At 37.1% G+C, this 12,377-nt stretch overlaps 2 protein-coding genes across 13 annotated transcripts in view; one reads left to right on the top strand and one right to left on the bottom strand.

Annotated features, from left to right (window-relative positions):
- The window catches only part of LOC108167097 (neurofilament heavy polypeptide-like), an 11,352-nt gene extending 8,881 nt beyond the window's left edge, over positions 1 to 2,471 (bottom strand). For all 4 annotated transcript variants that reach the window (XM_017310032.1, XM_017310031.1, XM_017310034.1 and 1 more), the window contains exons 1-4: positions 2,229 to 2,471; positions 921 to 976; positions 430 to 560; positions 140 to 360 (exon numbers count right to left, since the gene is read on the bottom strand). In XM_017310032.1, the coding sequence (XP_017165521.1) occupies positions 140 to 360; positions 430 to 560; positions 921 to 976; positions 2,229 to 2,333 (513 nt within the window). In that variant the 5' untranslated portion in view covers positions 2,334 to 2,471. The remainder of the gene's footprint in view (positions 1 to 139; positions 361 to 429; positions 561 to 920; positions 977 to 2,228) is intronic.
- The window catches only part of LOC103479474 (arylsulfatase I-like), a 44,583-nt gene that overhangs the window by 21,375 nt on the left and 10,831 nt on the right, over positions 1 to 12,377 (top strand). For 7 of the 9 annotated variants that reach the window (XM_008433906.2, XM_008433905.2, XM_017310030.1 and 4 more), the window contains 3 exons: positions 9,165 to 9,331; positions 10,638 to 10,777; positions 11,904 to 12,053. In XM_008433906.2, coding sequence (XP_008432128.1) covers positions 9,165 to 9,331; positions 10,638 to 10,777; positions 11,904 to 12,053 — 457 coding nt within the window. Of the gene's footprint in view, positions 1 to 6,295; positions 6,542 to 8,975; positions 9,000 to 9,164; positions 9,332 to 10,637; positions 10,778 to 11,903; positions 12,054 to 12,377 lie in introns of those variants that run through there. The other 2 variants (XM_008433910.2, XM_008433914.2) reach the window with 2 other exon arrangements.

Genomic DNA, 12,377 nt, shown 5'->3' with positions numbered 1-12,377 from the left:
AGGAAGGAAGGAAGGAAGGAAGGAAGGAAGGAAGGAAGGAAGGAAGGAAGGAAGGAAGGAAGGAATTAGATGTTTTTGTTTCCAGCTGCTGTTGAAAAAAATCTATTTTTGTTTCTTTACCGTCGCTTCAGACGCTCACCTCCGTTTCTCTCCTCGTTTCCTCTTTTTCCTGTTCCTTCTCCTCTTCCTCCTCTCCTTCATCCTCCTCTTCCCCTTCCTCCTGTTCTTCCTCCTCCTCTTCACCGTTGGCGGTCTCGTCTGATTTCCCAGTCTGGGTTTCATCAGCGCCGTCCCGGCGTCCAGAATCGTCCTCCGGTTTTGACTCTGCAGCGGTCGGCGCGGCGACCTCCATCTTACACTCTGCAAGAATTAATCCCAGTAAAAACTGAAACCAGTTCTAAGATCCAGTAAATAAAAACGGGAACGCACCGGTCAGAGTTCTGTCGTCTGATTTCTTCTCTCCTCCGTTGAGTTCGGCGCCTGCAGCCTCGTCTTGCTTCGTGGTTCCCGTCTTCAAGCCCATGTTGGGCTGGGTGGCGTGATGAGCCAGAGAGCAAAGCCTGCACAGCAAATCAGACGCTTTCATTTAAACTCCAACAGGAAGAAAATCTCATAAAATCTGAAATCAATAAGAGAATAAAAATAAATGAGGAGAAAATCAGGAATCTTTGCATTTGGATAATATCAGATATTCTCCCAGGACGCAGAATTCAGTCCTAAATAACACGAACAACAACAAATTATCCGATTTCTGCTCGTATTTCATTTCATTTCATTACATATTTTCAGATTTGGTTTGTAGATGAAGGATGTGATTGAAAAGGAGCAGTAAGTGTGAAAATGTCTCCAACCAGTAAGACCAGTTGAGGTGATGGTGGAAAATAAAATGGTTTGTCAGTTTTTACGTTGTGTGAACTTACTTCATCCATCCAGTGTAAATGTCATGAAGGTTTAAGTTCTCCATTGGCATCTCCACCTACACACACACACACACACACACACACACACACACACACACACAAAACAAAATGAACGATTATTTGAGTAGTCGATTATTCAGATTTTTTAAAAATGGAACATACTGAACATTTTTCATTTAACCCTTCTTTGTACAATCTTAGAAATACATTAAAAGACACAAATATTTAAATTCATTTTTAAATGACAAACATTTTATTTCTTAAAATACAACAACACATCATTTCTTTAGTGAATGCTTGATCATTTTTAGCAAAAGATGCATCTGCAGCTAAAAAATTTATTCTAACATCATCTGGTAACCATTTTTTATTTATTAACCAATTAATAATTTGATAGTAAAATGTGATAATAGGGGGTTTTATGAAAATATGAACCAGGTGAATTTAAAACTACACATGACTTTGGAGTGGAACATATTTTCAGACAAAGGATGTTTTTTATTATATGACATAAATGCATATAGTGACTTATTTTCTGCTCTGACTGTGTTGTTCTTTCAGCAAATGCCCTTTCTATTAACGATTAATCGATTGCTAAATGAGATGACGATCATTTCAATAACTGCATCGTTTCAGCTCTAACGTTAAACCATTTTACAGAATTGTTTCCACTTTTTAATGAAATTTGTTGAATCTACGTATTAAAAATGACACGGGTGGTGAAACTGCAACAAAAGAAGCAGAGTTTTAGATTAAAGAGTGCGCATGTCGAATAATAACAGCAACAGGAAAGTTTGGTTTAAAGATGATTGACGCGGCTGTGATTCTGTTGGACGTTTTTTCACGGATATTTATAGGATCCTGAAATGTGAAACTGGTTGGTGACCAAAGATTAAGTTTCCTCCAGGTGTAAACAGAAAAACAGCAGGGAAAAAAAGGTAAATAACTGAGTTTTTAAATGCAGAGGACAGATTTAGCTCGGTAATTTTGAAGCGAGCAGCTAGCTGGACGCATGGAGGTTAGACATGCAGAGTGAGCAGCTGCAGCTCCGGTAACATTCTGTTCTTTTGCTCGGCCTGAACCAGGAGCCGCAGGCTGCAGAGCCGCTTCCTGACGGGCAGAACAGAAACCTGCTGCAGCCGCAGCCACGTTTCATCAAGCCTCTTATATAACCTGCATGACGCGCATGTCAGCTCAAAAAACACCAATAAATCGCTCGCTGTGGCCAAATTTAACCCAAATTCATCAACAGAAACCCCGGTTGGTGTCGGTGAGCTTAAATGAGGGGGAATCAGAGGAAGTTCTCACCTGAGTGACGTGCGGCTCCAGCAGCTCGGCGGCCTCTCGGTAGCCGCTCACCTGCAGGTGCTGCTGGATTAGAACCAGCAGCGCGGCGTCCTGCTCCGACTCCATGGTGGAAAAACACGCAGGCAGAAAATGCGGCCGCAAAATGCATGAAGGAATTAATAACACTTCACTTCATGCTTGCTATCCAGCAGCAGCACGTGTGCGGGACGACTCCTACCTCGCACTGCATCATGGGAAGTGGAGTCGTGTCTCCTAAGGGAAGATTATAAAACATTTTCATGGCGTTACGAAGCAAAACTGATATTTTGCTAAAATGTTGTTGCCGATTAAATGTCATAAGGAGGTAAATTTTAGATCTAATTGATAAGCAAATATGAAATAAACATTTAAGATCTATTCCATAATTAGTTTCTGCATTCATCTCTCATTGTAATATTAAATAAATGAAGAAGTGTAAGTTTAAAATGTATTAGTTATTTGTCAAAACATGAATAGCATTATTTTTTCACTGAAATTAACATCTAATTGCTTAAATAACAATATAGTATGAGCAGAGCAGGAAACCATAATATCTTCTGACTCTTCCTTTTGAAATAAATGTAAAATTGCATGCCAGCTGGCATAACTTTTTAATGTTTCTGCTTTTTATTGTCTATTTGAAATAAATAATAATAATAATAATTTTAAAATAACCTATGCATGTAAATCAAGGGTGTCCAAAATATGGCCCGTGGGCCAAATCTGGCCCCACAACTACAATTTAAAAATAGAAACTTGGTCTGCAGCACAGGTAAACATGCAGACACTGTGTTTTTAATTATTGCAAAATTATAACAAACGAATTAAAATCTTCTGATACTGGAGAAGGTTTGATGTTATAGAAGGTTTTCATTTTTTAACAGTCACATGCAATAATTTAATTAAACAATTTAAGTTTTGACTTTTTTTTAATAAATGGTGTGTAAATAATTTTTGTGTAAAAAGTTTATTGTTATTTCATAATTTTGTTGTGAAACTGTTACAGGAATTATATTATTTTGGCCCCAAAGTAATCCTGACTTGTGGCAAAAAGTGGCAGCATCATGCTGTGGGAATCAGTCTAATCTTGGACAAAACCATTTTGAAACTGTAGAAAACGTGAGATTACGAAAAATTTACAATTAGAATTGGGTAGTAACTACATTTACTTGAGTAATTTTTTAGAGAAAAGTTAATATTTTTACTAAGCTGTACTTTCTACTCTTACTTGAGTAAACAGGCTTGTTTTAATCAAAAGAAAATCACCAGACACACTTGCAGTTTTTGTTAAAGTTATTTTGTAATTATGCTACATGAATTATTTTCATGTAGGTCTTTAAAACATCAAAATGTCCACATCTTTTTCTATTTTGGTCCATCTGATTATGTACTTTTTAAATATTAAATGATTGATATTTTGATCAGTTTCAACTTTTTAACCGCATACTTTTGTACTCCAACTTGAGTTATTTCACTTTTTACTTGAGTAAAAATAGGTTGAAATTAACTTATTAATCTGTTTTCCAGATAAGGTTGTTGCTGATTTCTGAGCACCTGGCCAAATATCTCATAACCTCAAAGCTTAAGAAGAAGAATTAGAGAAATAAAAACTTCTAAAAAAGTTATGTAAATTTAAGAACAATCGGTTCACTACCAGATAATCAGAAATGTACTACAACACCTGGAAGAACCGCCTCAGTCATGAACAAGAGCTGCTGCAGGGCATTCCTCAGCATCATTTGATCATTTAAACTCAAGGAAATATAACAATTTATGACAATGTTCTTACTCAGCGCCAGTGAATCAGGCTGTAATGAATCGTTTCCAGCTCTCCAACAGAAAATAAATGATTTCCAGATTTGGACGAGTCAGATGTAAAATATTTCGCTCACGTAACTTCTAGATTGTGCGTAGTTTTCCTGAATAAATATTCTGCATGTTTTTCATTACTGCATTAAAAGTTGCGTAAAGCAGCAGGAACATTCCTGGATTCCTCCGGAGCGCCAGCTGGCTCCCCTCCCTTCCCGGCAGCCCAGCCTCCCCGCCGGCGAACCGGTCGGCTGATGTGCTCAGTGTTCCTGTCGGTTCATGTCACAGAAAGTGACGGCCGGTTACAAAAACCACAACATAACAAGCACATGATGTAAAAACAAAAACAAAAAAAACTGTAAAAGTAACGTTGTTGTTGTTGTTAAACGGTCCGTCCCGTAAAGTTACACAAAATGGCGGATGTAAAGTAGCGTATCCTTCAAATTAGAGCAGTAAAAGTGTATAAAAACTATTCCAATGAAACAAGGCACATGTAACCTATAGTAACACGTTTAAGATATGTTGTTTGAATACAGTTTTATCTAGCTTGAATCATTTGTTTTTGGGGAAATCATGCTTTCTCGAAGGGCTGGATTCCTCAGCTAGCTTCAACTGCTGATGTCGCAAACAACATGAATGTATTTGCGCAATATAAATCTACAAGTAAACTTAATACAGTCATATTTAGGGTCGTTTTATAAAGTATCTAAAACTGATTACTGCTTTAATGTTTAATATAAAACATGAATAAAATATATTTTCTGAACTTTGTCTATCCAGGCTTAGCCTAGCTTATGTACTAGCTAGTTCTACACAGGCTAATTTCTGTCTGCTAACATAAAATATCAATCAAATGTATTTCTATGGAAGCCGAGAGCGGACATTTTCCCCATATGCTTTTCTCAAGAGAAATTAATTTTACAATGAATTTCTCAAGATTAACTTGTTCTCTCCTGAAAATCATGCGCTCTCAGCTTCTCTTTATCTTGTTCCAGTTTAACCAACCAACACTAACGTTTCTCAAGCCAGTTTAAAATACCAACTATCCAGGACAATGAGATCCTGATCCCTTTATTCACCAATCAGTGAGTGAAGGGTCAGTACAATCTGAGAAGAATGTACCCATTTAAGTACAATTCAAAACAAAATTTAATAAAATACAGTCAAATTCAGTTGATGAGATACTAATTAGTGATGGGTTAAATCTATATATTTAAAAAAACACTTACTGCAAAAATACAATTTAATTACGTGAGACTGAATTTCATTCCTTTACAAAGTGCCTCCACATGACATTTGTTGTGAATTGGCGCCATATAAAAAACTGAATTGAATTCAATTCATATTGAGTAGGAATACAGACACACTGTAAAGAAAACATTTTTAATGATAACAAACCTCCAATTGAGCCCCGGTTAGCATAAGCAATAAGTCTTCAGAAGACAGGAAGCAACCTGAAAAAAAAAACAGAAAATAACTGGGTCAGGAGTATTTCCAATAGTAAGGACAAAAAAACTATTTAGATATTACTGTTGCTTGGTTGGTAGGTTGGTTGGCTTACTGGCTGATTGATTGGATGGATGGATTCTTGTTTTTTTTAATTAGCAGCAAGTGGTTCATTGTCAATGAAAGGTTCTCGCCATCAGTGGATGAGTTTATTGAGTGAAGAAAGTCCAGAACATGTTTTACCATATCTGGTGACCACCATATACCGGGACTGTTGGAGGTGCTGCTGCAGTTTTACCCCATTCTTTGCCATATCTCAGCCTAAAGCAAAATGAAGAATAAAGAAAAAGCCTAACAAAGAATGAAAGGTAACATCATAGCCACTAATTGTGACAACTATGGAAATATAAATGGATATAAATATCCAATAATAATAGCTCTTATTGGATATTGCTGTTACCACACTGTAAAATAAGTAACCTTAACTGTTTCAGAACGCTGAAACAGTTCTTATACCATTAATAAAATTTACTTTTTATTCTTAAGACAAAGGAGAGAGTTAGCAGAAACAGTTTAGCTTAAATATTTAGTTTCCACAATGTTTGCTAAGAGCTAACATGTGACCATCTATCTTCCCATAATAGTCCAAATATTAGTGATCAGATGTTACTTTTTATTCTTTGTTCGGCTCTTTCGTTATTTTTCCTTTGGTATGGCAAAGTATGGTGTAAAACTGCTACAGCGCCTCCTATGGTCACAGAATATGGCGCAGCACCTGCAGACAGAGTGGGTGTTTTATTGTGAAAGTCCGCCCCGGTACCGTGACGGTGTCAGAGGAAAACTTAACGTCCGCGCCGCCGCGTTTCATCGGCGGCCAGGACGCTCAGTCCGAGGGAAGGAAGGAGGCTTGGGGGGAAAACTTGAGGACATGCGGCGTCTTCTGCAAACTCGTCGCCAACTAAACCGCAACGGAGCAGAAAGAGGAGCGGAGATGTAGACTGACGTCAAGAGCCGTTCATTCCTATTGATCCGTTATCGAGGTATTGATTTAGGCCTGATTTTAACATCACATTGCATGAAAAGACAACAAAACATGCTTAGAGGCTTATTTATCCTGAAAATGTAACCTTTAAAATTTCTTAAACTGTTTATAACTACTTTATTACTGCATTATTAGTATCTCTAACCTAATTTTAAACAGGAATAACCAGGTAATTAACTAAAACACAGGATAACTGCGTTCATCCAGGAGGAATTAATGCATATAGAGCTGTCACAGGAAGTTAGTTCATTCCCAGCACACTAACACAGTCAGAGGGAAATATGTGCTCCAGTAACTCAGTGGGAACCGGTTCAGTATGGTCTCTATTCAGGCGGAGGCAGCTGCTTCTCATCATGTTGTTTCTTTATACAAGCTAAAACATGTCCAATATTAGACCAATTACTGCTTTTCTTCTTTTTACTTCATAAGGCATGTCAGTTTTAGAGTAAAAACATAAACTTCCCTAACAGAAAGACTTCATTGTACCATTTTAAATGGTTTTGATTAGTGAATCCCCAGCGTTTCTGGAGGTCTGACAGAGTTTTCCTTGTTTTTTGGCTTGTTTTCTGAACACAGCTTAAGTGGAGAAGTGAAGAACAAAAGGGGAAAGCGTCCAGATAAATATCTTCAGTGGACAGACAGTATCTGAAACAGCTTAGAAGAACAACAACAGATTTTCTTCATAAAGGCCACAGGCTTAAAGTCTGACCTCAATGCAAACAGTAACCTTCCAGTCAAAGCAAGCTGCATCGCCACAATTATATAGAAAAGTTCAGCCAATGCCACAGTTTTCATAACTCCAGTCTTAGTCGAGTCTCCAACTGCTGACTCCATTTAGAACTTGCAAAGGTTTTCAGAAGTTTTACACATTTTGTTGCATTTTAAGCAAGAAATCACTGTGTTTTTGTGAGATTTAGTGAAATAAACCAATGAAGATCAGCGAGTTTTAATAAAATTGTGTGAAAGCTCTCCTGAGACACAGATCAGGGAATCGATCCAAAATATCAATACTGGATCATTACTTGCACGATCAGATTGGTGCTTCAGTTTTAATCCTTCTTCAAATTATCTCTTGTTCTTACATAGTTTCTCAAATCTACTGCAGAAAAGATTTGGTTTGATTTTTTTTTGCACTTCATTTATAAAACAAACACAAATTTACTGTTATGTCATATAAAAGTTATTAAAGTATTTTGTAAAGAGAAACTTTATCTAAATTCTCTCCTATATTTTACCAAAATATTTCAAAGGAAAACCACAAAAACGCTTTAAACTCAGGAGTTTGATGGTATATTATATACTTAATTTGTATTAAGTGTTGGTGTTGGTGATACTGGCTCTGTATTGGATCGATGCCAAAATATTCTGTATCTCACACTTCTGCCTTGTAAAATGGGATTATCTCCACCAGTTTTTCTTTGTTTTTTGACTATTTTTAGTTTAATTATCTCAAACTCAGTAAAACATTACAAAAAGCACCTTTGAACATCAATTTTCCAGTTTTTCAATGGAGTTTTGTTATATTAATTAGACATAATCCTTTTACAATGGTAAATGTGAAGATCACAACACCAAGTATATACCTTTTAATAACCATACCTTGGTCTTATTTTATTTTTTTTATTTGATCATAAATAGGACTTTTACTTGAAAGCAGTAAATGTTTTTTTTTCTTTTAAGTTACTGAAAAAATAGAAAACAGTTGACCTCCAAAATATTTATTTATTGGGGAGATTTTTCTTTTAACAAGTCTAAAGTGCAAAACAACCTGCTGAGCACTCGGTTACCTAGCAACGACCTGATGAGTAACAAGCAGCTTCAAGTCCCGCCCTAACATCGGTTACCTAGCAACGACCTGATGAGTAACTTGCGCAGCAGCAGTTTAAGGTTTTCCCCCCTTTGCTTCATAACTGCTTAAAAACAAAAAACAACGGCACGGAGTGAAGACTGGACAAAACAGGAAATGTTATGCCACCAGTTTGGCAGTATTGCAGATATTTAAAAAAAACAAACTCATCAATTAATTATCGATACTGGCTGCTATGAAACGCTTATTTAATGACATGTTGTTCAGCCGTGTCGTCCAGCCCTAGGTTTACCTGTAAACCTTGCAAAATATGATTATGGTGACTTTTTGACTTTTTTTCTTATAAAAAATGAGTGTTTATAACTTGGGAGTGTTTAGACATTTTATAGGTATGTTTACATTACAAATCAATAAATCACAGTTTTACTTCTTTAATATGTTTTAAATTAAATCTAGCTGCACAATCCCAGCGACTGGTAAAACAGTTGTGCTGAAATTCTTCAAACTGACCTTTTTCTGCTCTCTCTGCCACAGTTAATATTTTCATGGCTCTTTATTGGAGCTGTTCCTCGGCTCCAGCTTCATGAAGGCTTTTAAAGCCCTCCTCCAGCAGATGGATGCGTTTCAGGTCACAGCTTCAGCCAAGTTGGCAAGTCAATCCCAAATGTGGTTTTATGATCTGCGCTCCGTCCTGCAGCGATGGCATGCTCGTGTGAAACCGTGCCCACTCAGGCATTTTTCAGCCCTGTCCGTCTTTCCTCCGTCTTTCTGGTGTTGTTTGAGTCTGTTTTGCCCTGTTTTGCGTTTCCTGTAGGAGCCGTAACGATGCGGGCAGCTGCAACTGTGCTGAGCGTTTTCCTCAGCTTGGACTTCCTGTCAGCTCAGTCCCAGTCAGACCGCATGAACAGCAGCAGCGTTCAGACTGGTGAGACTGGGAGGAAGAATCAGCCGCACATCATCTTCATTCTGATCGACGACCAAGTGAGTTTCTGGAAGAAAGTTTGATTTTTTCACCTTACAAGCACTCAGACTTGAAGGAAACATTAATTTTTGCTACAATTTAATAGCCTGCATACTATGGCACTAGCAAGTCTATTAGTGTTCAGCAAGTGCATTTTTCGACTGCAAAATACAAAATCTTACCACGTATTTTTGGTTTGGTTTCTAGTACAAACATCTTAAACTAATTTATGCAAAAATGTCACAATTTGCAGACATAAAGTTAGCACCTTGGAGAACCAAGTTAGGCTGTTTATCTGTAAGAAAAATGTAGATTTGTGGTTTAAAATACAAGTATTTTTGGTTTACTTTCTAGTGCAAATGTCTTAATTCCTGAAATAAGACAAAACTAATTTACAGGTAACTTTTCTGCAAGATATGGGAGTTTTTCCTTATTCAATACATACTCTTAATACTGATTAATAAAGTGCTAGTTGCACTGTTTCTGCAGCGTTGACACTGGGTTCAATGCTAAACACAACTCTTAAGTATTTTGTCTAATTTATAATGTAAATATCTTGGTACACTTGAAATAAGACAAAACTGACTTACGAATACTTTTTCAACAAGATCTAGTAGTTTGTCTTAGGTCAACAATCCCTCAGTGTTAATACAAAAAGTACTAGTTACTGTGGCAGATTATTTGACTGTTAACTTGGCAAAAATGTCTTGTAAGTGAAATAATCTGCCACATTAACTAGTACTTTTTAAATGTAATATTAAGGAATATTTTTCACTTAAAACAAACTCCTACACCTTGTTGAAAAGTTACTTTCAGGTTATTTCAAGACTACTAAGACATTTGCAGTAGAAACTAGACTAAGAATACTTGCTAGGATTTTGAGTTTTTGCAGTGTAAATGTAACTATCCCCCAAATCTATTTTTTCTTTTTTTACAGATAAACTGTTTAAATCGGTTCTTAAGGTTGTTAACTTTACTATGTCTGTGCATATTGTGACAGTTTTTTGTGAATATAAATTTAACTCAGCGATATTTGGTCTAAAACCGTCTCAGTGCTGCCCCCTATGGGTTAAATTGAAGCTATTGCAGTTGTATTTTCCTGTTGGGTCCAGCAGTAAAGTTTGGTTAGCATTAAAATACAAAGCAAATATAAAGAAATGAGTTGGTTTTAAATGTTTGCACAGCATTTATGTGAAAAATAAGAAATGTTTCCTCTGCAGTCACATTAAAGGGCATTGAAATAAATGAAACATTGAAATAAAGTACAATCTGGATAAAACTCATCTGCGACTGCGGAGGAGTAAAGCAGACCTGAATCTGTGACAGGGCTACAACGACATCGGCTACCACAACCCCACCATCATAACCCCAACTCTGGACAAACTGGCAGCAGAGGGCGTGATACTGGAGAACTACTACGTTCAACCGATCTGCACGCCGTCACGCAGCCAGCTGATGACCGGCAGGTATACGCACCGCTTCAGCAGCCGATGACGGCTAAACCGTTTAAAAACCCTCATTCTGGAGCCTCTGAATTCATTCTCACCGTACAACAGACCGTCAGTTTGATCAGGGCTGAAACGGTTTATCATCACTTATAGTGATTAGTTGACTCGTTTAGTAATTGATTAATTCTTAACTGAAGTATACAGACTAAAAAACGACCTATGCTGAAATAACAGCACACTTGGAGCTGTAATTAAGCCAAAACTGTACAGAAGTATAAACATTTTCCACTTAATACTAAAAACAACAACCAAAATCTCCTATTGAGCACATTTTGCAATCCAGTTCAATTAATCTGCCAACGATCAAGTGTTCAATAAATGGCATGATTACTACATAATCATAAGTGAAAATGTTATATAAAAATATGTATATAAGCCTCGTATTTAAATACAACCTGAAAATTAAATCAGTAAATAAAATAATAACAAACATACATGGAAATATTAATTAAATCTGTAAATTAGTCCAGAGAAAATTTAGATTTAAAGTTGCTCATTCTTGTTATCGTTTTCTAAATCTGATAATATATTCATATTATATTATGAATATAATGGAGTAAAAACAACAAACTATCAACTCAAATTAAACTTGTATTCTCTCCAATGGCCAGCAGGGGGAGACAAGGCAGCTAAGAGAATATTAATATGTCATCCATGAATAAAAGATTAAATAAAACCATGAAGATTAAAGCATTTTATGGATAATTTGTTAGCTTTGAAAGTTTCTGGAAGGAGTTTAACATGAAACTGGAAGTGGAAGATTTAGTGACATCTAGTGGCTCAAATGTCAATCTGCAGCCATCTGAACTCAAAACATGTTTTTCTATGTACCAAACACATGTAAAGCCAACTGTTTACTGTCAGTCATCGCTGTAATTCTGACGTTATCCACATTTTATGTTTATTTCTTTCATGCAGCTGTTGTTCATCCTGCAGATCAGCTACAGCTGTGCTCAGGTCGCTCTAATGTCTAACAGCTGCTTCAGAGAAAACAACTGATAGCTGCTGAGTCCGAGGCTCCGGCTCAAACGTGATTAACGTCGTTTTACTGTGAGGGATGACGACAGATCTTGTTTTCTTTGAGATATCAGATCCACACAGGATTGCAGCACTCCATCATCAGACCCAGGCAGCCCAGCTGTTTGCCCTCACACATGGACACGCTGCCCGAGAGGCTCCGCCAGGCCGGCTACGCCACACACATGGTGGGCAAGTGGCACCTGGGCTTCTACAGGTGAGTCTAAGGACGCCGCTACATTTCTATACAGAACAAGAAATTATATAGCATCTGAGGGCGTTAGAGAACATGTAAGATGTAATGTCAAAATTTAATGGATGCTCAAGGGCAGCGATTTTTCAAGGGCAGGTATTTGGATTAAAGTTAGCACTTTAGCATTAGGTTCTGCTAAACGCAGTGCTGGGGTAGAGTTTTAGCGTTAGCTTCCACTTAAGACCATAATAGTGAAGGGCTTCAGCATTAATTTCTGCTGGACACTGTGCTGGTGTAGGGCTTTAGCATTAGCATCCGCTAAACACCATGCTACTGTAGGGCTTTAGC

The sequence above is a fragment of the Poecilia reticulata genome, linkage group LG17 (assembly GCF_000633615.1).
Source record: "Poecilia reticulata strain Guanapo linkage group LG17, Guppy_female_1.0+MT, whole genome shotgun sequence".
Taxonomy (NCBI): Eukaryota; Metazoa; Chordata; class Actinopteri; order Cyprinodontiformes; family Poeciliidae; genus Poecilia; species Poecilia reticulata.
The sequence above is the reverse complement of the archived record's forward strand: the minus strand, read 5'-3'. Positions and strand labels throughout refer to the sequence as shown.